At 40.3% G+C, this 26,916-nt stretch overlaps 1 protein-coding gene across 8 annotated transcripts in view; it reads right to left on the reverse strand.

Moving 5' to 3' along the window:
- The window catches only part of LOC122543146 (methylcytosine dioxygenase tet3), a 371,083-nt gene that overhangs the window by 129,467 nt on the left and 214,700 nt on the right, over positions 1–26,916 (reverse strand). For all 8 annotated transcript variants that reach the window (XM_043681513.2, XM_087984416.1, XM_087984415.1 and 5 more), the window contains one exon: positions 13,231–16,006. In XM_043681513.2, the coding sequence (XP_043537448.1) occupies positions 13,231–16,006 (2,776 nt within the window). The remainder of the gene's footprint in view (positions 1–13,230; positions 16,007–26,916) is intronic.

Genomic DNA, 26,916 nt, shown 5'->3' on the forward strand with positions numbered 1-26,916 from the left:
GGTGGGTTACTCTCCGGAGGGTCGGTATGGACTGGTTAGGTCGAAGGGCCTGTTTCCACACTGTAGGGAATCTAATCTAAATAAAAACCGAGGTTAGGCTAATCGGCCTATAGTTTCCATCTTTTGTCTAGATCCTTTCTTGAACAAGGGGGTTACAACAGCGATCTTCCAATCATCTGGGACCTTCCCTGACTCCAGTGATTTTTGAAAGATTACAACCAATGCCTCCGCTATTTCTTCAGTCACCTCCCTCAGAACTCTAGGTAGCCCATCGAGGCCAGGAGATTTATCAATTTTTAGACTTTTTAGCTTTTCTAGCACTTTCTCTTTTGTAATTGCCACCATACTCAACTCTGCCCCTTGATGCTACGTAATTGGTGGGATATTACTCATGTCTTCCGATGTGAAGACTGGTGCAAAGTACTTATTAATTTCTTCAGCTATTTCCTCATCTCCCATCACTCGCCTTCCTGCATAATTTGGAGCGGCCCAATTTCTACTTTTGTCTCTCGTTTGTTTCCTACGTATTGAAAGAAACTTTTACTATCATTTATAAAAGTACTGGCTAGCTTACCTTCATATTTAATCCTCTCCTTCCTTATTTCTCTTTTTGTTATCCTCTGTTTATTTTTGTAGTCTTCCCAATCTTCTGAATTCCCAGTGCTCTTGACCACTTTATAGGCTGTCTGTTTTTCAATGATACATTTCCTGACTTCCTTTGTCAACCATGGCTGTGTCATTTCCCCCCCTCCCCCTCACCCCCCAGATAATCTTTCTTTTCTTTGGGATGAACTCTGAACTGTGTTCTCCATTACATCCAGACACTCCAGCCATTGTTGCTCTACTGTCTGCCCCACTAGGCTCTGCTTCCAGTCGATTTTCGTCAGTTCCTCTCTCATGCCCTTGTAATTAGCTTTATTTAACTGTAACACCATTACATCTGATTTTGCCTTCTCTCTTTCAAACTGTAGACTAAACTTGACTATATTACGATCGCTGCCTCCTAAGTGTTCCCTTACTTTAAGATCTTTTATAAAGTCTAGCTCATTACATAGCACTAAGTCCAGAATAGCCTACTCCATTGTGGGCTCCATCATAAGCTGTTCCAAAATGCCATCCTGTAAGCATTCCATGAAATCTCATTCTTTGGATCCACCGGCAACATTATTCACACAGGCCATTTGCATAGTGAAGTCCCCCATGATCACCCTGACCTTGCCTTTCTGAGATGCCCCATCTATTTCCTGGTATATCTTGCGTCCCTGGTCCTGGCCATTGCTGGGAGGTCTGTACCTAACTCCCATTATGGTTTTCTCCCTTTGTGGTTCCTCAACTCCACCCACACAGACTCCACATCATCTGATCCTCCATCATTTAGTGCCATAGGTTTAATTTCATTCTTAATTAACAAGGTAATCGTGCCCACCTCCCTGTCTTTTCGCTAAGTTGTAAATCCTTCGATGTTTAACTGCCAGCCCTGAAGCCCCTGCAACGTCTTTGTGATGCCTACCACATCAATCATTCATGATGATTTGTGCTATTAATTCATCTACTTTATTATGAATACTATGAGCATTCAGATAAAGCACCTTAATGCTAATTTTCTTATACTCATAGGATATATTACAAGAGGTGATGGAATCCAAGTTATCCTTTCTTTTTCCTTCATTCCTAGTCTCCCTCAAACCTAAGATCTGCACACATACTAACCTGCTGCTTATCTTTATACTTGACTCCATACTCCCTGTTGCTTTCCCTTTCTCCCAACTCAAGTTTAAAGCCCTAGTGACCACCCTATTTATCCTTTTAGCCAGAACACTGGTTCCGCATTGGTTCAGGTGGAGACTATCAGCACAGATCGCCCTGGATCCAAAACATGCCAATGCCCCATGAAATGGAATCCCTCTTTCCCACACCAATCTCTTAGCCAGGTTTTACTTCCCTCATTTTCTTATCCCTATGCCAATTAACATACGGCTTGGGCAGTAATCCAGAGATTATGACCCTCGAGGACCTGTTCTTCAATTTCCTTCCTAGTGCTTGATACTCCCTAAACAGGTCCTCCTTCCTAGCCTTGCCTATGTTGTTTGTGCCAGTGTGGACCACAACAACTGAAGCCTCTTCCTCCTGCTCCAATACCCTTTCAAACTGGTCAGAGATGTCCTGCACCCTGGCACCGGTCAGGCAACACCATGCAGAATTTATGACTGGCTTCAAAGTTTACTATCTGTCCCCTTAATTATAGAATCTCCGATAAGAATTACTTGTCATGACCTCAATAAGATTTATTTTTCCTAGGGAAGAGTCATAAAAAAGTGGGAATGGGAGAAGGAAGGGAAATGTAAGTGGAAAGTAATATCAAGATAGCTATGATGGGAGTGGCAGAGTCATGTGAGATAGCAAGATCGAGTGTGTGATCAGACCATGGTAATTAATAATGGAGAGAGACATTCACTGAGGAAAGAATTCAGAAGGGAAAGCAAGATGAGCTGAGTTGTGGTTGAAATCACTTAGGTAGAACAATTGCTGGATGAGAGCAGAGGTTATATGTCAGTCTCTGATGAAGTATTTATTCCAAATAATTTATATATTTGCTAAGCTATATTGAAACGGATGTTATTGATTCTGAGACTTGTACATGAAGACAAGCCAAATATTGGTGTCCCTGGAAGGAATCGCTGCTAATAAATTTAAAAATAGAAATGACAAAGTGCCATTTCTCAACTGTGAAAATTGAGAATCAAGAATTGATGAAGATAAAGTAATTTAATCCATTTTTCATTATTGTTAAAATACTTTTGACAATCAGTAAACAATACAATTGAAAATGAAGTTATTCTGCAGTTGTCAGGAAGTCAAAAACTAGAGACAGAAATTACCATTCTGTTGCTCTAACTGTAGGTAAGATATGCACTTTGGTTCATTAATTGATGAGGCAGAGTTCCAGAGTTGCACAACTCTCTAAGGGAAGACTCCATCTACATCCGAAAAGAGCAATCCCCAATTTCAGAATACTACCCTCAGGTGTGAACTCAGCTGTACATCCTTTCCACATTCCCATTGTCAAGACCATTCAGGATCTTACACATTTCAATTAAGTCATCTCTCAACTCTTTTGAACTTCTGTGGAAACAAGACTGGACTTTGCAAATTATCCTCAGAAGTCAACTTTGTCATTCCAGGTATTAAACTAGTTATCTTCCTCAGAACTACCTCCACTGGACCTTCATCCTTCTCGAAATATAGAGATCAAAACTTTGCACAGTATTTGAGATGAAGTCTCACCCATGCCTTTTTTTAAACTGAAGAATAAAATCCTTACTTTGATTCAATTTCTTTCATAATAAAGAATAGCACCCCATTAGCCCTCTTGATTAAATGCTGTATCTATATGCTAACTTATTGCGACTCATGCACTACAACCCCTAAAACCCTTTGCTTCTCAGAATTCCATAGTTGTCCATTTAAATGCTGCTTTTTTTTTTAAATAGCTTCTCGACAAAATGAAAAGTTCATATTTTCCCACATTATTTTCTGTCAAATGTTTTGTCCACTCAACCGAACCTTATCTTTTGACAACTTCCTTAAAAACAAAGAGAAATTGCTGCAGAAACTCAACAGGTCTAGCAGCATCTGTGGAGAGAGAGAGAGAAAGTTAAATGTTTTGTGTCTGGTATGATTGTTATTCAGAATCTATTTATGCATATTCTGTTTTGTATCAGCCTGCCGATCTTCCATCCATGCTAACACGTTAACCCTGCACCCTGAGCGTTCATTTTCCACAATAAGCTTACCCAATGCCTCTGGAAGTATTTTACACAAAATGGCTGCCCTTTCTCCACAATGTAAGTTATGGCTTGAAATAACTCCCTTGATGAAACCATGATGAGTCTTCCTAATTACCTTGAGATTTTGTAAGTGTGCATCTATAATCTCTTCAGCGTTCAATTTGAACACCTTGCCTATAACAGTTGTCAAGCAAACTGGTCAATAATTTCCTGTTTTCGGTTTTCATCCCTTCTTCAATAGGGAGTTATGATTTGCTGTTTTCAGTTAGATGGAACCTTTCTGAATCTAAGGATTTGTGAAAAATTAACAACACATCCACTGCCTCATTAAGAAGTTCTTTTAAGAACACAGGATGAAGTCTATTTGGCCAAGAGCCTTTTCCAGCTCCCAGCTCTATCAGTTTCCTTCATACCCTTGTTATTGTAATGTTGCTAGGTTCTTGTCTTGATTTAGAGATATACTTCAAATGTTTTTTTTGTATCCTCTGCCATGAAGACAGAAGCAAAAATATTTGAACACTTCATCTGCCATTGCTGCGTTATCTATCATCTCCTTATTCTTCTTCTCTGGAGGACCAACATTCTCTTTACTCAATCTTTTTCCTTGAAAATTCCCAGAGAAATCTTGTTCTCGGTTTTTTTACATTCCTCTCATACTTAATTTCTTCCTTCTAATGAACCAATTAGTCATGCTCTGCTGTTCTTTATATTCTGACCAATAATCTGTCCTGCCACTGATATTTTACGTAATTATATGATTTTTCTTCAAGTTTCATGCCTTCCCAAAATTCCTTAGTTAACAATGGCTGGTGGTTCCTCCCTTTTGAAGTTTTCTTCACTGTAGAAATATACAATGTCTGCCATTCTATCTATTGATCTATTATCCAAGCCCATTATAGAATGCCAGTTTACTTTAACTAACTCAATTTTCATGTCCACATAGTTGTTTTTATTGAAGTAGTGAATACTAGTCTCGGACTCAGTCTTCTCGGTTTCAAACCTGATGTAAAATTCAATCACATTGTGGTGCAATATAAGGGTGTCATAAATGTGTGATGATGAATTAATTCTGTGACATTACACAATACCAAGTCTAACATAACCAGCTACTTGGCCAATTCCAAAACATGATACCTTATGAAAAATTCTTGTAAGAAATATTCAATGAACTCCCCATCCAAGCCAAGACTCAAGCTGATTTTTTTTCCAGTTTATACGTAAATTAAACTCACTTATGATTACTGCCATTCCTTTATTACAAACACCCAATATTTCTTGTTGAATATTTTGTCCCACATTGTGGTTTACTGTTCGGAAATCTGTAGACCACTCCGAGTAGTAATTTCATTCCTTAACACTTACTCATCTCCATCCAAATTGATTCTATGGTCTGATTTACTGAACCAAGTTCATCTCTAATTATTGCATAAGTGTTATTCATTTTCATCAGAGCTCCCCTGCACTGTTAGCTCGCTTCATATTTTTCTTTAATGTCATATTCAAATCGATAACAGGACCCAACCCTTTCTATCCCGAAGTCATGTTTCCGATATAGTGATCAGATCTATCAATTGTTTCCTTTGTTGTGCAGAGTCAGATACAGAGCGTTTAGATGGTCTTTTTTGATGATTGCGACATCTACCTTGTTGTTTTTTTCCCTTTCTCACGTTTACTACTTGATGAGTTGTCATCTTTGCCTTGCTGGTGATGTTGTTTTAATAGGCTTGGAGAGCTTTCTTCTTCTTGTCAATGAGATCTTGGTAATATGGTTGTTCTTGTTGAACCAGCCTTGGTGTCTCCTGGTTTCGTCGCAGGAGGAGATGATGGCGGTCTTTGGCTCTTTACAGCTTCCCTTCACTCCATTAAAATGAATGATTTGAAGATTTTGTTAAAGACATTGTTAGCTTGATTTTGAAGTTGCTCACGCTGAATTTTATTTTGAACTATTTCTTCATCTTCAGCTGCTTTTGGTGTGATTTGAAGGACATGGAATAGTGGATGAGCTAGTGGTCTGTCCAGCAGTTATCTGCACACCTCATCGTTTTGTCCTCAGGATCAAAAGACAAATGGGATCAATCATGTGCCATTGCTTTGATTGTGAATGCCTGCAAGAAATGGTGAACTTGTCTTTTTGGTGGAACATGGTGTCAGTGATAACCAACTGGCATTCCACATTGATGAGTGGGAGAATTACTTTGGAATTCTGACAGTACTCACTGATGGTAATCTGAGAGAATCCTTTGAGATCAAGACAGGAGTCAATTAGGGATGTATTATCACTCCCACCCATTTCCCCATCTTTATCGTTACAATTCTTCATATTGTCAAGCATGAGCTTTTCAAGTGGCATGGACATTGACTCCAGTATGGATAGAAAACGTTTCAAACTCAACCCGTTGAAATCCAAGAAGAAAATGCTAATGACATCACTCATGGAACTTCAGTATGCAGATGACAATGTCATCTTTGCTCTCTCGAAAGAGAATCTTAACGTCTTCATGGAAACATACTGAAGAATTAGTGCCAGCCTCAATCTCAAGAAAGCTCAAGTCCATTATCAACCTCTCCTCGGGGACATTTCGGTCTATCCCTCCATTAAGATCAACTGAGAAATCTTCCCAAACTTGGAACATTTCCCCTATCCAGGGAGCTCGCTCTTATCTGAGGCCAACACTGATGCATCCAAATCATGAGCGACACATTTGATGCCACAAGATGAGAGTTTTTGATGACCGCACCATCCATACTTGTACCACGATCCTTGTTTATAAGGCAATCATTCTTCTGACTCTTCTATATGGCTTCAAAGCTTGGATTACATATAGATGCCACCCCAAGGCCCTTATGTAATACCATCAATGCGGCTTCAGATGGATTCTCTACATCAGCTGAGAGGAGATACAATCATCAGTGTCCTTGAAGGAGCCAATAGCACCAGCATTGAGGCCATGATCATCCAAAATTAACTCCACTAGGCTGGTCACATGTTTAGGGTGCCCACGTTCTGACGACCAAAGCAAATCTTCTTTCTGTTGTGAATGTTCTCAAGAAGCGTGACTGGACCGAAACTTTATCTCTGATTTCTCTCCACAGATGCTGCCAGATCTGCTGAAATGTTTTAGCATTTTTGTGTTTTACTTTCCAGTCTTCTTCATCCAGCTTAAGGAAGGCACACAAACAAGAAGTGGACCAAGGCAGTGCTTCAAGACTCCATGAAATCTTATCTTAAGAAATGCAAACTCAATGTCAACACTTAGTAGATCCTCATTCAGAAGAAACCAACTTAGAGGAATCTCTGAGGATTTAATTCTTCAAGACTACCCATCAGCAAAGGAAGTACAAAAAAGGAACCTGAGAAAGGAGTGCCAGCAATCTCAAGGCCAAAGGCCAATTCCATCTCCAGGAACACTTGCCGAATATGTGGTCAGAGAGGAGACTCTAGGATCAAGATCAGGATCAGGATCATCAGCCGCACAAGGACCCACAGAATCTATGACCAGTGGCACGAAATTTCCCAGTTGGACAATTGTACTAATTAGTGAATGATTGCTGACGACTACCATTTTTAATGAGGTTTTTTTAATGATACTATTTTGTTTTTTTATGTATACTGTATTAAAACTTAAGAATAGGAAAGAAAGATCTTTACCACTTACCAGAGACACACTCTTTGTCCTGTTACAGAGTAAGATTCATTTCCAGTCATCTACAATTAATCTAGCTCTGTCTTGGACTGCCTACCTCGAGATCCTCACTTTGCCCACTCTGTCAGTGTTGCTGACTGCATGTGTCAGGGTCCTCACTACGTCCACTCCTCTATACCATGTTAGGGCCACCATGTTCAAATTTATAAAACACTTTAGCGTTGAATTGGATGATTGGTTATGAGAAGTGTGGTTCAGCTATAGTCAATTTCATAGGATGTGGCAAGAATTGATGGCAAAGTTTTTAATACATGATAAGATTCAGCCACAGTGGTTTTGAGCTTCCCACCAATCAACGAGAATATGATCGTTGTTGGTCAAGTAGTCTGAGGAGTTTTCCAAGAAGTGGTGGATTTGGGTATCATCACCATATTCATATTGCTGTCTATAAGTCTGAGGATGATGTTTCTAAGAGGTGAAATCTGAATGAAGGTGAGATCAAAGAATTCTTGTGAATTCCCAAAGTATTCATCTACAAGAGGGAAGAGAAGTTGCTGATCAAGACATTGTGGTTGCAATCAGATTGATAACAGTGGAGCCAAATGAGGATAGTTACCCTTGAAGTAGCGATGCAGGACAGGCGTTGGTCAAGAATGATTTGTCCACTTTGTGAAAAGTTGCAGTATCAGCAAGGAGGATGAGGATGATACACCATTGATGCCGTCCCTATTCTTATTAGTTAGAGATAGTTGGTATTGTGTCATGGATAAATTCTGATTAGACAATTTTTGATGGAGAGTGTAAAAGAGAAATGAATTGAAAGGCAAAAATAAATTCAAGGATTTGAGAGGATTAATGAAGTAGAAGATGGTGTGGTAGTATACAAGGATCAGGATTGAATTGGTTTTTTGAGGATGGATGATTACAGTTCTCTTGGAAGACAGGATAATAGTGAAGGAAAGTAAACCATTGCCATTGTAACCAGCTTTGGGACCTGTCAAAATGGGTGCTTGTCAATTCATGCGAATTGAGGAAAGAGAGCAGGAGATGTATCTCATGAATCTCATTGGAACGATTACGAGAGAAAATGACTTAGAAACTAAAGAGGGATTGGATTCAAGGGTAAAGTCAATGGCAGGTACCAGGAGAGGGAGCTTTATTTTAAATAATAAGTGGAAATAGTGGAGACAGGAGAGACAGCTGAATGGATAGTCTCAATCTGGTGACTCAGAAAGGCAAATAAATATATCAGCTTCTCAAATCAGATGCTGACTTTGGGAATAGAGGGAGTGGGGGAAAGTTTGAGGAGATGCTTGGCAGTGGGCAAAATACATTATCATTGCTCCCCTGGATAGTGGGCAGTTTTAAATAGAGATGAATGAGTCCAGACAGTGTTGATACAAGTCAATGAGATTTTGCAATAAATAGTTAAACAAATTCAACCACAAATGAATGATAGGTTATTAATCCTAATCCCCAACATTTAAATTTACTGCCGTATAAAAAGAATCTTCAAAATCCTGGCAAGAATTGATTGCTACAATACATGATGGGTATCAGAATGTGGGAAGGGTCACTAACACGTTGCATTGCTTTTTTTTGTTCTTGTGTCTTCTTTACTCATGGCTAACAAAGCATACATTGTTACTGTGAGTCACATCATTCTATTTTTGAAATCTGCATATCTTTTCTAATCTTGTTCTAGATAAGGCAAAGAGTGATCAGCCAGACCTATATCATCCAAGCATAGCAATAGTTCACACAGTCAATCATGTCCACCCTGCCATGCATTTTAGACTCACTTAAGAGAAAGCGATGAAATTGGTTTAGTGACAGAAAACAAAAGGGTGATTATTCACAGGTGCATTTGCAACTGGAAGACTATTCTTGATGAGGTTCTGCAGTTTCAGGACAAGGTTTTATGTTTTCCTTGGTATATACATATGTGCAAGTTTACAGATGCTGCTGCAAAGATTGTTCCTCGCGATCAACCACATGACCAAAGTTGTAGATTGCAGGAAGACATCAATGGGTTTAGTCGGTGTGCAGAAAAGTGACAATAGGAATTCAATGCAAGCAACTGTGAGGTAATGCATTTGAGGAAGGTTTCCTATCACTAAATTAATTTTGTATCCAAATTATTACTGGCCCTTTTATTCCATCAACTCTAACTTTTCTCACAAGTCAGTTGTGTGGCAGTGTATCAAATGCCTTCTGGGAGTCCACATATACCACATCAGTCTGATTAACCACCAATGTTACCTCATGGAAAAACTCCACTGAGTTAGTTAAACATGACTTTGCCTCAAGACATTCATGCTGGCTATCCTTAATTAACCTACATTTGTCAATATGGTGATTAATTTTGTCTCAAATTATTATTTCTCCAAATTATCCAAACACTGACATTGAACTGACTGGTGTAGTTGCATTCTATTTTCATACTCCTTTGCTTTGCTTACTTGCTTTATCACTGTTCCTCGAAACCATTTCTCCCGCTGTTAGAAAGAAGGTGAGACACAAAGTTAATATTAAGACCGCATACTTTTGTGGGCAGTATGGCATACATGGGAGGTCAAACCTACAGTTCAACTATACTTAGTTTTGACAAGTTTCGATTGCAGTTCTCATCAGAAGGAAGGCTTCTGTTACATTGAAAATTGCAGGTGCTGATCATGAAGTTATATGTAAGAAAGAAACTCCTTGCAATGATCTCCACAAAAATCACTGAAAAAGACTCATTTTGTCAACACCTTTGTCTTAACACTCATCCAAACAATTTTTATGAAATGCCAAAGAAAGGGGAAAACAACATTTATCCTTTGAGAGGACAATCCTAATTGATTAGCAAGTTAATTCCGATTGATAAACATTAATGTGGAGAATGGACCAGTTAATAATGACAGACAGTTCCATGCCAAACTTTATGTTTGAATTTTAAACCAAGCCAGTTGACTGTAATTAGTCAATGCATTGCCCTGAGAAATGAACCAGAGTCACTGTCATTTGCTTTGTCAAGTTAAAACAATATGTTTTTATCTACCTTCAAAAAAGAGCCCTGTGTCAGGATTAATATATGCAACTTCTCATACATATAAGTGCACCACACGATCAGCCTGATACAGGACTGTTTCACAAATGTCCAATTACATATGGTGTTGTAAGTTTTGCAAGCATAAGCTGGTTGGTTAAGAATGGCTAAAAAAAAAGACCAAGAAAAGAGAAATTTCTTCACCCAGTGAGTGGTGAGCCTGGGGAACTTTTTGTCATAGAAAGTGATTGAGGCCAAAATATTGAATAATCCAAGAAGGAGTTGGATATAGTTCTTGGGGCGACAGTGATAAGTTATGAGAAGACAATGACAGAGGTACTGAGTTGGATGATCCCATTGAAGGGTGGAGCAGGCTAGGAGGGGTGAATGACCTGCTTTGGCCCCTATGTGCTCATGCCTGACAAACCAAAGGGATTATTTCCATGAAGCCTGCGGACAAGCACCTGTGAACTGCCTTCCCAGTTAGTTGTTGTGTCTGTCTATAACACCCACATTTATATTTCTGCATGTATCCGTCAGGGTGTTTTTTTTAAGGGACTTGAGATTTACCCAGCAAAGTGGTATTTCAATGTTTTGTAATGGTGGATCTGTAGTTTGGTCTATTCAATTGTAATAAATAATCATTCTTGTTAAGTACACAAAAAAAATGGCTTTTCGTTAACGAGTTCATTCTCCATGGTAATACTTCCACCAAAGTCTATTTGCGAACCAATCAGCGCTATTCTCCCATATATAATAAATCTTATTTTCCCTTTTTTTTTTAAAGAAACACATTCACAGGTTGTGGGCATCACTGGCTAGGCCAGCATTTATTGCACATATCTAATGCCCAAAAGGCAGTTAAGAGTCAACTATGTTGCTGTGGATCTGGAGTCATATGTTGGCCAGACCAGGTAATGAACCCAGATGAGTTTTTCCAACAATCAATGACAGTTTCATGACCATCATGAGCTTCTTAATTCCAGATTTGCTTCGACTGAATCTGCCACGGTGGGATTTGAACCCAGACCCCCAGAACATTACCTGGAACTTTGGATTACCAGTCGAGCAATAATACCACTGGGCCATTCCTCCCCTTGTAGTTATGCATATTGTCCAGATGAGTGCAAGACAAAATGCTTCAACAAAATGTGATTTAATCACAAAATTATAATACGACGTTATAAGTTCAGATTGGTTCAGAGATTCTATCATCATATCCAAATATGGTTTGTTGTTAAGATTTTGGCATATCAGACAAATGTAAACTAACCGTGAATAAAAACAAGACTGAAGTTCACGGTCTTTTGGGAGTGGGATGTGCAGGCAATGGGATCCTGCATAAAAAGTGTTTTTTTTCAGGTTTTGAGTTGGATTTAAGACCAAGCTGCAAAATAAATTGTAATACTGACTGATGTATTTTTTTGAAGGGTGACAGGAGACAAATTATTTCAAATTGATGAAGGCCCCCTCCGCCAATTCCACATTCCAGCAACCCACCTTGAACCCTCATTAGAATCTTTTAATAAACTCACTCACAAAATGTTCTTTGTTCTATTATTTTGCACAATAAAAGCTTTTCAAAAAATTACAGAAACACAGTTGTGACGGTGATGGAATTTTCTGATGTTTCACTGTCTTCTTTGAAATGTCTGTGTGAACCAAATAAGCAGTCATGGAGTCATCGAGATGTACAGCATGGAAACAGACCCTTTGGTCCTCGTCCATGCCGATCAGTATCCCAACCCAATCTCGTCCCACCTGCCAGCACCCAGCCCATATCCCTCCAAACCTTTCCTATTCATCCAGATGCCTTTTAATGTTGTAATTGTACCAGCCTCCACCACTTCTTCCAGCAGCTCATTCCATACATGCACCCCACCCTCTGCGTGAAAAGGTTGCCCCTTAGGTCCCTTTTAAATCTTTCCCCTCTTGCCCTAAACCTATGTCCCTCTAGTTCTGGACTCCCCCACCTCAGGGAAAAGACTTTGTCTATTTACCCTATCTATGCTCCTCAAGATTTTATAAACCTCTATAAAGGTCAACCATCAGCCTCTGATGCTCGAGGGAAAACAGCCCTAGGCTGTTCAACCTCTCCCCTTAGCTCAAACCCTCCAACCCTGGCAACATCCTTGTAAATCTTTTCTGAACCCTTTCAAGTTTCACAACATCCTTTCGATAGGAAGGAGACCAGAACTGCATGCAGTATTCCAAAAGTGGCCTAATCAATGTCCCATACAGTAATTAATAATTAATAAAATTGAAACTTTGAGCATTTTGCATTTCTGCAGAAACAGAGGCAAATGGTGCCTCTCATCATTTATTATGGCCTAAAAGTGTGACCAACCACTCTCTAATTTATATTGGCCATCACCTTATATTCAGAGTGTATTTGTAAATCTTGTATCCAATTTGTCAATCACCAAAACATTGACTGAAAAGCAGAAATTGTTGGATTCTGTGGTTGAAGAGGTTAGAGCATCTTTTTAATGGTAAAGCATCAGAAGCACAGGGAAACATAAGTATTTGAGTGTAGATTTGAACAGTGATAGGCTATATGCAATTATCTACTTTCTCATGTTCAGCACATTTTCTGTCACATACCATAAGGAAAAGATAATGTCACTCAGACAGAGCTTAACACATTCCAGCATAATTCCCAAATCAGTACTGCCACCCACCTCCCTTATTCCCTCACCTATCTTTTCTAAAATTATACTTAAATTTCTTTTATAAAATGAAGCAAGGTGATCCTTTTGAAACTTACCAACACAGTCACATGATGGAAACTCCATTTGGGCTTTTTTTGATGGGGTATCCAGCAAGCTTTTAGTTGGGGTATCCAAATATTTCAAAGGAGATTCCAAAAAGCCACTGAGGGAAGGGGTGAGTGGTGTACTTTTTGTGGGTGTGCCTTCTGAAGATCCCTCGATATTTTCTCCAGAGTAAACTGTTGACAATACTGTAATAGCACCAGAGCTTTCAACTTTCATGTGTTTTGAGTATCCGGTCAAAAAAGTGTCATTACAACATTTTGTATTATCCTGCAAAGTGGAATTGGTTTTGTTGTTTATATTGGTCAGTTTGCGCTCATGTTGTTCATGAGAAGGACTTTTCCCAGAAAACAATATTTGATTACTCTGGTGTGAATCACCAGATTGACTGAGAAATGAAAGCTGAGAGCCAGTGGAAAGTGTCTGGTTTTGATTTGGTTCTCCCTGAGATGCTGAGTTATTCTGAGGAGTAAACTGGAATTGCTGTGATGTTGAGCCTGGTTCAAATTCAGCTTCAAATTGTTTTAAGAGTTCCTCAATTTTTTCTTCAAAAGAGCGAGGACTGTGTCCTGATACATCATTTTGTTGTATTTGAATAGGCAAGGAGACTGAATTAGTATGTGAATCTTGATCATCAGCACATCTGGCAAGGATATTCTTCAATGGAGTTGATTGTGGATATTTTTCAATGTTTTCATTAGACAAGAAAGAATCTAGTTGAGATCTGTATATTTCCTTTGACACGGACCTGTTAAAGGTGGGACTCTCCTGAGTAATTGCTGACTCACTGTGATCTGGTTGCTTCTGCTGAGAAACTTCAGAAGTTGGTTGAAGTGCTATCTGTATCTGCTGTTCCTTAAGATGATCCTGTTGTGGTAGTAACTGTGCTTCATTTTCCCCTGTTCCATAATTATCCTGTATTTTTTCCACTTGATGGAATCCATCGAAGACCTGTTTCTGTTGTGGTAATGAATGATGCTGCAGACTTTGTTGTAATTTCTTTTGTTGCATTTGTTGAAGTTGAAGCAAGAAAAGCTGCTGTTGAATATTTTGCGTCTTTTGAAGCTGGGTTTCTTTACGCTGCTTATATGTTGGCTGTAATTTCTTCTTTTCGTGTACCGGTTTCTTTTGTTTCTGCCTTTTTAGATGTGGCTGATGTTGTGACCACCATTTTTGCTGCTCATGTAGATGGTTCTGTTTTTGACAGTGCACTTGAAACAGGTTGCGTTTATGATGTAGATGTTGTTGTAATGCTGCCTGCGTTTTTTGATGTTTACTTCTTTGATGCATATCAATTTGTTGCATGGACTGAGATGACTGTTGTTCAGTCTGCATTCCATAAAACTCAACTCCAGTTACCAAGTTGGAGAATGGCATTGATAAATTTTGTTGGGTTTTTATGCCTGCATCTTCATGCATAATTAAGCTAGGCATTTTAAACAATGATACAGGGTGTTTGTTACTATTGTTAATGTCTAATAGCTGCTTTAATTCAGTCATAGGGTCACTTATTGAAGTAACTGGCTGATGAGCATTGAACACTGGCATGTTTCCTTCAGCATTGACTGTATTCCTCCTCTGAGCAGAGACTTCGTCAGTTTGTTTTATAGTTGATATTGAATTTGTAAAGTTATTAAATGGATCTGGTAATGTTTTCATGGCTGGAATGTAGTGAGCTTCAATCTGTGCTGTTTTCTTTAGATGTTCCCACTGAGTTTGCACTTGAGAACGTAATTCTGGAAACATTTGCTGACCAGGATGTTCTTGTAGAGAAGGATGCCTATTCTTCTGCTGATGATTAAGGTCTTCTTGCATGCCCTGAATGGCATCAGAAGATGCAGACAACGGAACATTGTTTTCCTCAATGGAACCAGATGAGGCATCGCCAATTTGAGAGGTGCTGTTGATCTGTGATGAAGCTTCTGACAATGGCTGCGGAAGTGTTGATGACAGTTGTGTAAGGGCTTCAATGGCAATTGCTGTCTGAAGACTTATGTTTTTCTCTTTTGCAATGGTTAATGCACTCTGAGAATATTGAGGAACATCAGAGGAATCAAAATTGGATGCTTCCTCCAAAACAGGCAAATGATTCGGTAAAGCACCATTTTCCACAGGCATTTCATTGATTTTATCAGGGATTTGTGAAGTCCTATTATGTTCTTCATTAAGAACAGCTTTTATTTTTTTCTCAAGCCATTCTAGATAATCTGGGCATTCTGGCCCATCACAATTGCAATTTGGTGGTTTCTTCCCATGTTTTTTTGCAAGGGTCCATGCAGTGGTCAAAGTGCCCAAATCATTATTTGGAGGACAATCATCATTCATATTCACTGCGTCACTGCTGTTATTAATCTCTAGTTTACATTTCTCTGTAAGGTTAATTCTGTGTAAAGGCTGAGAGTTTTCTGCTGGTGAGTTATATGAAGGTATGCTTACTACTGTTTCAGAGAGTACAGTTAACTTTCTAGCATCATCCAGGATGACAGTATCCTCAGTAGTAGTCAGACCTTCCTTGACATGGTTCCTAACTTGGTTCAATATTGGAGTTGTTCCTCGATTGTTGTTTCCATTGGGGTGTTGAGGGAATCTCTGGTTATCCATCCACTCACTTGGTTCCACATCAATAGTATGTCCATCTTGATTACATACTCCGTTCACCAGACTTGGTGCCATTTCTAATCTTAACCTGCTTTCACCAACATGGTTGGTTGACCCCTCTTCCATTTGGTCTGTTCGGGGGCCATCCACTGTGCTCCTTTCTGAACCTGTCTATAGAAAATGAATTGAATAGGTTAAAACAATAGCATTTTGTTTTGAATCTGTATTTGCATGTATTCAAGTATAGACCAAAAAGTGGTATAAAATGTAAATCATTTATATTACAAGCTTTCATTAATGAGTTGGTCAAACACAGTTTGCTGCCTCAAACTGCACATAAAGTTAGTTTTGGTCAACATGCTTTCATGTCCACAGGCATCCAGAGTATTTTCCACAGCATCCAGAAGTAATTCTAACTCATGTTACATAGTTGCTTTAATAGTCAGGTTTTTTTTTTAAATCACTCAAGGGACATGGGCATCGGTGGCTGGTCAGCATTTATTGCTCAACCCCAGTTGCCCTTGAGAAGTTGATAGTGAGCTGGCTTCTTGAACCGCTGCAGAACTGCAATCAAGCCAACTTAGCTGATGCTTACAACGTAACTGTGCCTGAGTGTTCAAATGTAATCAAGCTTCAAGGAAGGTTGTTTGAAACATAGCTTTGTGTTTCTTTTGAACCAAATATATTATTTGTACATGCTCTCATCAATCTATCCTCTGCAATTGAATGTTAACTATTCTCATGAAGTGATATTTAACTGACCTTCAAAGACAAACCAGAATGAAAGGAGTATGTTCTTTCTCAAAATTAACTACTTTGTGCCTTAATATTAGACAGAAAATCTTAGCTATTAAGCATGCTGTGTCGACATTAAGTGTGCTCGCAGTAAGCCGGTTGGATTAAGCTCCAACCAGCCCGTTAAGAGCTCACGGGTGGGTTTCTCAGCTTATCAATCCCCGAGACACTGAAGTTCTGATCCACCAGATGATGTTGGCCAATTAGAAGTTGGCAGTCTCTGGAACCTGAGGAGCGAGACTGGAGATGTAGGCTGCAGCAACAAGAAGGGAGAGTGTCTCTTTTAGCGGCCACCTGATTCACCCAGTATCCTTGGCCCCTATTTCCCCAGATTTGGGGCAAATAAAGCACCCCCCTAAAACCGAGCAGGTCAGCCACCCTAGATTCCCTGTTGGGAAGGTAGCTACTTTTCTCATTGGAAAAGCAGGTAATCAAACTGTTGGGTGGTTGAGGCCTTTAAACATCTGTTAATTGATAACTTCATGGCTTTGATTGGTTATAAATCAACAAGGTCACCCGTCAAGCTTCCTGCTCAGAACTAAATTGCCAAGGTGGCAGGTATCACTAGCCTGATTACTTGCCCATCTGTCTGCTACTCCTGAGGAGGAGAAAACATAGGCAATTTTTAAAAAAACAAATAACCTTCTATTCTGATATTTTATTACATTCTGTTATAAAATCCAGCAATCCTCAATCTATCCAAGTGATATCATCAATCTTCATTTCAAACATCCGTGACTGAAATTTGAATTCTGTTCATTTAAAAAACCATTGAGGAATGGCAACAAAAGCAAAACGTTAATATCTAAATTGTGTTAAAGTAAGATTAAAGTTAAATTCTGAACTGTATAGTTTTGAAATCAAAACTTTCAAAATTGATGAAAATAAATGATATTTTGCTTAATACAATGAATTAAAGTTAAAGTGAAGACTGCTGGTGCTACTTGGTGGGAACCCATACCATCCAAACGAGTGTTTGCTCTCCGTGCTGTGCCAAGTCAGCTGGTCATTGCAATATTTTCGCAGTAAAATGACAATATTCTTGTAATTTAAAAACAATATTTTCAAAGCCAATTAAAAGCAATTTAATTTCAAGGAAAGGATTGTGCGGGATATTCATAAAGAATTTGGGAAACACTCCCTGTTTTGATTACTGGTACTGAAGAACTAAAATTAGATTGAAAAGTCTACATTTATACAGGACTAGATTTGGTCCCATTTGGTCTGTCATGTACTTTAGATTAGATTAGATTCCCTACAGTGTGGAGACAGGTCCTTCGGCCCAACAAGTCCACACCGACCCTCCGAAGAGTAACCCACCCCCCTCTGACTAATGCACCTAACACTATGGACAATTTAGCATGGCCAATTCATCTGACCTGCACATCTTTGGAATGTGGGAGGAAACCGGAGCACACGGAGGAAACCCACGCAGACATGGGGAGAATGTGCAAACTCCACACAGACAGTCGAACCTGGGACCCTGGCGCTGTGAGGCAGCAGAGCTAACCACTGAGCCACCGTGTTGCGAATGCATTTTATGAACTACCTCAGCAATATCAACTGTGTACTCTCTCTAACATCTCCTCTGTATAAACTTGGGCTACATGTCTGAAAATTACCAAAGCAAATTATAAACACTTGATTTAAGATTGAAAGTTCTGAATATCCTGATAAGCCTTCAGATAAGTTATGTAATTAGATGATACATGTGGTAAATATTCATCTTTCAATCTGATAATTGTATATTTTAATCATTAAATTAAAAAGGGAGTTAAAACCAAGAAAGCATAAAAATAAATTATAAATCTTTCAAGTAGTAACCATCACCTTCTTTTCAAATTAATGAATTAAGATGGAAATGAACAGTCAGGAATGGTGAAAAGTGGTGAGAAGAAACCAAAACTGCTCATGGGGCGGTGTGGACTTGTTGGGCCGAAGGCCTGTCCCCACACTAAGTAATCTAATCTAATCAATAAAAGATTTGTCAAAATACTTCGGCCTCAATTCATGGGAGGGATTTAGAACACATTTGCGTAATCAGGGAATCTGGAAATACCAAGGATGTGAAGGTCCTGCTGAACTGGACAAGAGCACCACATCGCAGCATGAATGTATTGGGAACACAACATAATCCCAATCACAGGGCGTATACTGGGAGAGAAACAACCCACTCGTTCTGGACATGAAGCAGCATTGAAAAACATTGTCCAATGGATCGAGCAGCTCCAAGTGCTGGAAAACCAACTCCTAATCTGCTGAATTTAAATGGTTCTGATGATCTGAAAAACAGAACCTCATTTATTATATCTAGCAACCCAGGTACCCAGAGGAGGGTATGCAGCTATGCCGACACCTACTGTAATTAAACTAACCCACTCACCCCAACCTTCTCCCACCTTTGTACGGTGTTCATCCCATGGGTTGATATCCTGTATCTCAAAGGGAGACAACCTGATTTTCTTTGGTGATTACAATGCTAGAATTGGATGGATGCACATCTCTAGAAAGGCATGATCAGCAAGGAGGACATAGGGAAAGCAAACAGCAACAGAGTTCTTTTTGTGATGAAATGCTGAAAACATTTCTGGGTCATTACAAGCACCTTATTTCATCAGACAAGACGTCATCACAAAATGCTCACTCCAGACATTAGGACCTGCCTGACTATGCAACTCTGAGCAAGTAACCTCAGATGCCTGCATCATCTACACATTTGGCAGGGCAGATGAACATAGGACAAGCTGTCGCATCATCTGGCCTATTATATCCATCAGCCTGTCCCAAAAGTGGTAGTAGCAGCAAAACAGTGTTACAGGATATTCAATTTTGATGGACTAAAGGACCTACGCAGTCAGCATCTGACAGTCAACCTGACAACGCCTCATGAACAACAACGGAAAATCCACAAGGCACAATTTACCTTCAAATCCATCACAAACAGGAATTGCAAGGAAACTTTGGGTTTGATGCAAATGACCAAGAGATCATGGAGCTGTTAAATCCAAAGCACAAGGCAATCCAGAACTGAGAACATCACCAATGTTCGAGGGAAAGACACCAGACAAATGAAGATGCAAATCTAACTAATAACCCATGACTAAAGATAAGTCACCAACACAAGCTGAAGTGTGTGGCTTCTTAACCACAGTCAAAACCATCTACTGCCCAAGAACCCAACAAGCCTACTGACAGCAAAGAACAGAGTGGTTCTCTCCAAGCGCAAAGAGGCAATGAGCACTCTGTGGATCTAATCAGCCAAGATACAGTCCTAAAACAAAATTGCTTGAAAAACTCAGCAGGTCAGACAGCATCTGTGGACAGAAAGCAGAGTTAATGTTTTGGGTCTAGTGATCCCTCGTCAGAATTGTGAAATTCATTGCCATGGTGCACAGTGGAGGCCGGGACGTTAAATATCTTCAAGGCAGAGATTGATAAATTCTTAATCTCGCAAGGAATTAAGGGATAAGGGGAAAGTGCGGGTAAGTGGCGTTGAAATGCCCATCAGCCATGATTGAATGGCGGAATGGAGTCAATGGGCAGAATGGCCTTATTTCCAATCCTATGTCTTATGGTTATGAACTTCTCTCCACAGATGCTGCCTGACCTGCTGAGTTTTCCCAGTCATTTTCTGATTCTGTTTCTGAGTTATAGCAGCTCTTTGGGTGTTTTTATGAGACAAGAGTCCTCAATGTAAATTGCCTCAATCATACCCCACACATGCCACTAGGCACCATCTCAAAATAGTCCCAGATTGATAAGAAGTTGAAAAGGACAACTGACAGCTGAGAAATCCGCAAGGCTGCTGAAGCAGATGAAATCCCTGCTTGAAATCCTGAAATACAGTGGTGAAGCACACTTGGCTTGTATACATGATCACATGTCCCTCAACTAGAAGAAGAGTATGTCCACAGATCTCCCGAGACATCGTTATTGTGACAACCTTCAAGGAAGATGTTAAACCTGTTGTGGTAATTACAGAATGGAATTACTGCTCTCTCCCACAGGGAAGGTCATTGTAAACATCTTCCTCAATTGCCCCCATTCAGTGATAAAGAGACGCACGGCAGGAGGTCACAATGCAGTCTGATCATCACATGAAACAATGAACATAGAACATAGAAGAATACAGCGCAGTACAGGCCCTTGGGCCCTCGATGTTGCGCCGATCCAAGCCCACCCAAACTACACTAACCCACCATCCTCCATATACCTATCCAATGCCCTCTTAAATGCCCATAAAGAGGGAGAGTCCACCACTGTTACTGGCAGGGCATTCCATGAACTAACGACTCGCTGAGTGAAGAACCTACCCCTAACATCAGTCCTATATCTACCCCCCCTTAATTTAAAGCTATGCCCCCTTGTAATACCCGACTCAATACGCGGGAAAAGGTTCATACTGTCGACCCTATCTAACCCCCTAATCATCTTGTACACCTCAATCAAGTCACCCCTAAACCTTCTTTTCTCTAGTGAAAACAGCCCCAAGTGCCTCAGTCTTTCCTCATACGATTTTCCTTCCATACCAGGCAACATCCTGGTAAACCTCCTCTGCACCCGTTCCAATGCCTCCACATCCTTCCTATAGTATGGCGACCAAAACTGCACACAATATTCCAGATGCGGCCGTACCAGAGTCTTATACAACTGCATCATGACCTCAGGACTCCGGAACTCAATTCCTCTACCAATAAAAGCCAGTACGCCATATGCCTTCCTCACCGCACTATTTACCTGGGTGGCAACTTTCAGAGATCTGTGTACATGGACACCAAGATCCCTCTGCTCATCCACACTACCAAGTATCCGACCATTAGCCCAGTACCCCATCTTTTTGTTATTCTTCCCAAAGTGAATCACCTCGCACTTAGCTACATTGAATTCCATCTGCCACCTTTCTGCCCAGCTCTGCAGCTTCTCTATATCCTGCTGTAACCTGCCACATGCTTCCTCACTGTCAACAACTCCTCCGACTTTCGTATCATCCGCAAACTTGCTCACCCAACCTTCTAACCCCTCTTCCAGGTCATTTATAAAAATGACAAACAGCAATGGTCCCAAAACAGATCCTGGCGGAACACCGCTAGTGACGGCACTCCATGAAGAAACTTTGCCATCAACTACTACCCTCTGTCTTCTTCCATCCAGCCAATTCCTAATCCAAACCTCCAACTCACCCTCAATGCCATATCTCCGTATTTTCTGCAGTAGCCTACCATGGGGAACCTTATCAAACGCCTTACTAAAATCCATATATACCACATCTACCGCTTTCCCCTCATCAACCTCCTTCGTCACCTTTTCAAAGAATTCAATAAGGTTTGTGAGGCACGACTTGCCCTTCACAAAACCATGCTGACTATCCTTGATCACATTATTCCTATCCAGATGTGCATAAATCCTATCCCTTACAATTCTCTCTAAGACTTTGCCCACAACAGAAGTGAGACTCACCGGCCTATAGTTACTAGAAATCTTTAAAGCAAGACTAAGTGATCTTTAAAGCAAGACAGATTCAAGGAAAGTGCAGAGAACAGCAATAGCCTCTACTTATGGCTTCTTTTTAATCTCATAAAGGTCTTTGATTGTCATTCAGGAGAGCAATATGGAGCATCTTACTAAAATTTGGTAACCACAGAAATTCATCCCCATTCTCCACTTGCTGCCTGACAGTCAACCTGACAACACCTCATGAACAACGGAAAATCCACAAGGCCCAATCTACCTTCAAATCCATCAGAAACAGGAATTGCAAGGAGACTTTGGGTTTGATGCAAATGACCGAGAGATCATGGAACTGTTAAATCCAAAACACAAGGCAATCCAGAACTGAGAACATCACCAATGTTAGAGGGAAAGACACCAGACAAATGAAGATGCAAATCTAACTAATAACCCATGACTAAAGATAAGTCACCAACACCAATGGGTCCAACACAGATCTAGCGTGTGCAAACTGGGGTGAAGCAAGGCTGTGTCATCATACTAACACTCTTCTGAATCTTCCTTGCTGCAAGACTCCACCATGAAGCTACCTACTGATACAGAATTAAACTTCACCTTAGCTTTGTGGAACTAATCAACTGGATGAGTAGAAAACTGCTCAACTTTTATCACCTCCAGTCTAGAACCAAGATCACCTCAACTTTTGATTGTGACAATGCTGCTCCTTTAACAAGGCTATGTTGCCCTTTGTATTTTTCTCAGAGAGGTCATAAAAGCAGTGATTGCGAAAGGTCGAGGTTTGAAGGGTTTTAGGGCCAATTTGAGTAGAGCTAACAGATACTGCCTGGAAAAAAGACTTACAAGTTTTCAAAAATAACACTTGGACAATGAAAGGGGAATGTCCAATACTCCCAGCTCAGCTTTTCTTTGGTTTTTAGCAGTCTGGCTGTTCACTGAAAGCAGTCAGTTTGGAGGCTGCTGGTCCAAGAAATAGCTACATGGAAGAAGGTGTTCCATCCAGAATCTCTCTGACATCCCTCCTCTAAGATTTTATCTTTTGTGTCGAGTGGTGTTTATAGGGATTGTTGCAAGTATTTAGAATAGCATCATGAAGTTGGGGTAATCTACTGGGTCTTAAGATAGTTTAAGTTATTCTGTATTCTGTTCTCTTTTGTCTGTGTTTCATTCAGTAATTTTGCAAATAAATTCTGCTTTGTTTAAGACTAAGTGGTTGGGCCAATTGCATCACTTCTGGATTATCCACTCTACACCTGCTTAAAACCACTAGCAAAGTTAGGATCTGGGCTATTTACTTGAAATGGTTTGAGGGGGTCTGGCTTGGTCTACAACACTGAATGAACAGTAGCACGCAGATGATGCCGAGCTCCAAATCGCTGTCAATGAGTTAATGGAGGCATACAAGACAAAAGTAGTGAGGCAAAATGTCCAGAAGACATAGACCTTATATCCACTTGCTCCCACTACTCAACACTTCCTTCTGATTATCAAGATCCAAGGTGAGCTACAATGTGGATTCATTCCTACACCTTTTTTAGCTTCCTCTCAGTGGCTAAAAACTTCACTTTCACTGTGCCTGTGCAGACTTTGGCCATCAGTAGAACAGAGTGGTTGATGGCAAAGCCCTAAATCAAGACATTAATTCATGGTGAACAGGATGATAGTATTGCCAGCCCTCCGATATGTATTGGAGATCTGAACAATGTCCAACAGATACCAGAGATCCTTAGGAAATATCACCAGCCATGCCTTCAAATATCCTGCAAATCCACTGGCAGGCTAGGCATGCCAACATCAGCATCCTCTCCCAACTAAAATCCCCATTATTGAGACACTGGTTACAGTCAGTCAATTAGCTTTATTAAACAGGCCATGACACCCACACACCTGACATGAGACATCCAAAGCTTTGGACTCTGGGTTTTGTCACAGCAAGCAGTTGCCAGAGGGCAGAGGATATGCTTTAAAAATGTCCTCAAAGCGGCTCAATAAAAAGGGAAGACCTTTTAGAATGGAGATAAGGAGAAACTGCTTTCGGCAGAGAGTGATAAATCTATAGAATTAATTGTCACAGAAGGCTGTGAAGGCCAGGTCATTGATATATTTAAGACTGAGACAGACAGATTCACGTATCAAGGGGATCAAGGGTTACAGGGAGAAAGTGGGAGAATGGGGTTGAAAACCTATCAGCCAAATTGAATGGCACAGCAGACTCGATGGGCTGAATGGCCTAATGTCTGCACCTATGTCTTATAGTCTAAATATCGCCAATGATTCCTGGGAAGCTCAAGTCAAAGGCCACTTAATTTGGAAGACAAGCATCAAGAAATTAGTCAAGTATTTTGAGAGTCTTCGACAGATATAGATGGAGGCCAAAAGCAAACAACAAGAGGGTGCAAAAACCCAACCATCCCACCCACGTACCCAATTTAGTCAGCACTCCTTGCCCTTCTTGTGTCAAAGTTTCTGGATCTAATATTTGACTATTTAATCTTCCTAGATCCAGAATACCAAAATAGTAGAAAGTCATCCTTAATCCTGGGAGATTTCCCTTGAAGAAGTGGGGCATTTGTCATTTCTCACTACACCAGAATTAGGCATCATAGTTTCCAAATAAAGGATCATCTATTTAAAACAGAGATGAGGAAACATTTTTTTTCTTTCAACGGGTTCTGAGAGTTTGGAATTTCTTCCTCAAAAGGCAGTGGATGCTGAATCTTGAAATATTTTTAAGGCTGAAGTGGATAGATTCTTTATCACCAAGTGGATGTAAGAATTTTGGGGATAAGCAGGAATGTTGAGCTGAGGTAAAAATCTTATTGAATGGAAGGGTAATCTTGAAAGGCCTAACACCGAAATCTTGCCCCTTGTAACTCCACTTTCCTGCCCAATCCCTAGGTCCCTTGATTCCATGAAAGACCACAATCTGCCATTTCCACCCTAAATGTATTCAATAATAGAAACTGCACAAATATCTGTGGAAAACAATTCTAAAGCTTCACACAAATTCCAGTGATGAGATGGCTCCTCATCTCAGGCCCCTTGTCCTGAGACTGTGTCTGTGTTTGAGATTCCCTGACCAGCACCGCCTCTCAACATCCACTGGATTAAGACACTTCTGAATCTTGTTTAATGTTAAAAATCACACAACACCAGGTTATAGTCCAACAGGTTTAACTGGAAGCACTAGCTTTCGGACCACTGCTCCTTCATCAGGTGGTCCAAAAGCTAGTGCTTCCAATTAAACCCATTGGACGATAACCTGATGTGTGATTTTTAACTTTGTACACCCCAGTCCAACACCAGCATCTCCAAATTACAGCTGTAATGCTATCCTTTATCAAAAATACCACTCCACCTCCTCTCTTGCCTCCCCTTCTATCCATCCTGTAGCATTTGTATCTGGGAACATTAAGCTGCCAGTCCTGTTCATCCCTGAGCCACATTTCTGTAATTGTCTCTCATTCTTTTAAATTTGAGAGAATATAGATCAAATTTGGTTCAGTCTTTTATGATAAGATAGTTCAGTGAAACTTTGTTCATTATCTCCAAAGCAGATTTTAAATATAAAAGATCAAACTGCACACATTTACTCGAGACGTGGTCTCAATACAACCCTGCATAACACTGCATTCCACTCCTTTTGCACTAAATGTGAACATGCCATTTGACTTCCTAATTGCTTGCTGGACCTGCATGCTAATTTTCTGTGCACCTTGCATGAATACTCTTCTCTGTTACTTCTCTTGTACGGATGGGGCTTTGATTGGTCTCGTGACGAGTGATCAGTTATTGATGATCAAGGCCTTTTGCTCAGAAACAACTGTGATTGATTCTGAGAACATGGGGTAGAAACAAAAGTCAGAAGTGATTAACCTCCAACCAGCCAGGAGCTAAGTCTCCCTATTCTCTGCAGGAAGCCACTTGAAACCTGAAAGAACACTAGTTTATCTTTCCTTCAGCAGTTTAGAGTCATACAGCACAGAAACAAACCGTTCAGTAGAGGTTTACAAAATTATGAGGGGCATGGATAGGGTAAATAGGCAAAGTCTTTTCCCTGGGGTTGGGGAGTCCAGAACTAGAGGGCATAGGTTTAGGGTGAGAGGGGAAAGATATAAAAGAGACCTACGGGGCAACTTTTTCACGCAGAGAGTGGTACGTGTATGGAATGGGTTGCCAGAGGAAGTGGTGGAGGCTGGTACAATTGCAACATTTAAGAGGCATTTGGATGGGTATATGAATAGCAAGTGTTTGGAGGGATATGGGCCGGGTGCTGGCAGCTGGGACTAGATTGGGTTGGGATATCTGGTCGGCATGGACGGGTTGGACCGAAGGGTCTGTTTCCATGCTGTACATCTTTGTGACTCTATGTTGAGCAGGTTTCCCAAACTAAGCCAGTCTCATTTGCCTGGGTTTGACCTGTATCTTTTAAAACCTTTCTTATTGATGTACCAGTTCAAATAACTTGTAAATATTATAACTGTACCTGCCTCTAACAGTGCCTGTGGCTGTTCATTCTGTATATGCACTACCCTCTCTGTAAAAAAAAAAGTTGCACCTCAGGTCCGTTTAAATCTTTCCCCTCACACCTTAAAACTATATGCTCTAGTTTGGACTCCCCAACCCCCGGGAAAAGACCATAGGTATTCACCTTAGCTATGCCTCTCATGGATTTTAAAAATCACTAAGTCACCTCTCAACCTCCTATGCTCCCAGGAAAGAAAAGTCCCAGACTATCCTTGTAATAATATTCATGGGACTGAAATAGTTATAAGTCTTCACTGCACCCTTTCTAGTTTAATAACATCCTTCCTGGAGGA

This window comes from Chiloscyllium plagiosum, unplaced genomic scaffold, assembly GCF_037043375.1.
Source record: "Chiloscyllium plagiosum isolate Xiang-an unplaced genomic scaffold, Cpla_swu_hap1 HiC_scaffold_48, whole genome shotgun sequence".
Taxonomy (NCBI): domain Eukaryota; kingdom Metazoa; phylum Chordata; class Chondrichthyes; order Orectolobiformes; family Hemiscylliidae; genus Chiloscyllium; species Chiloscyllium plagiosum.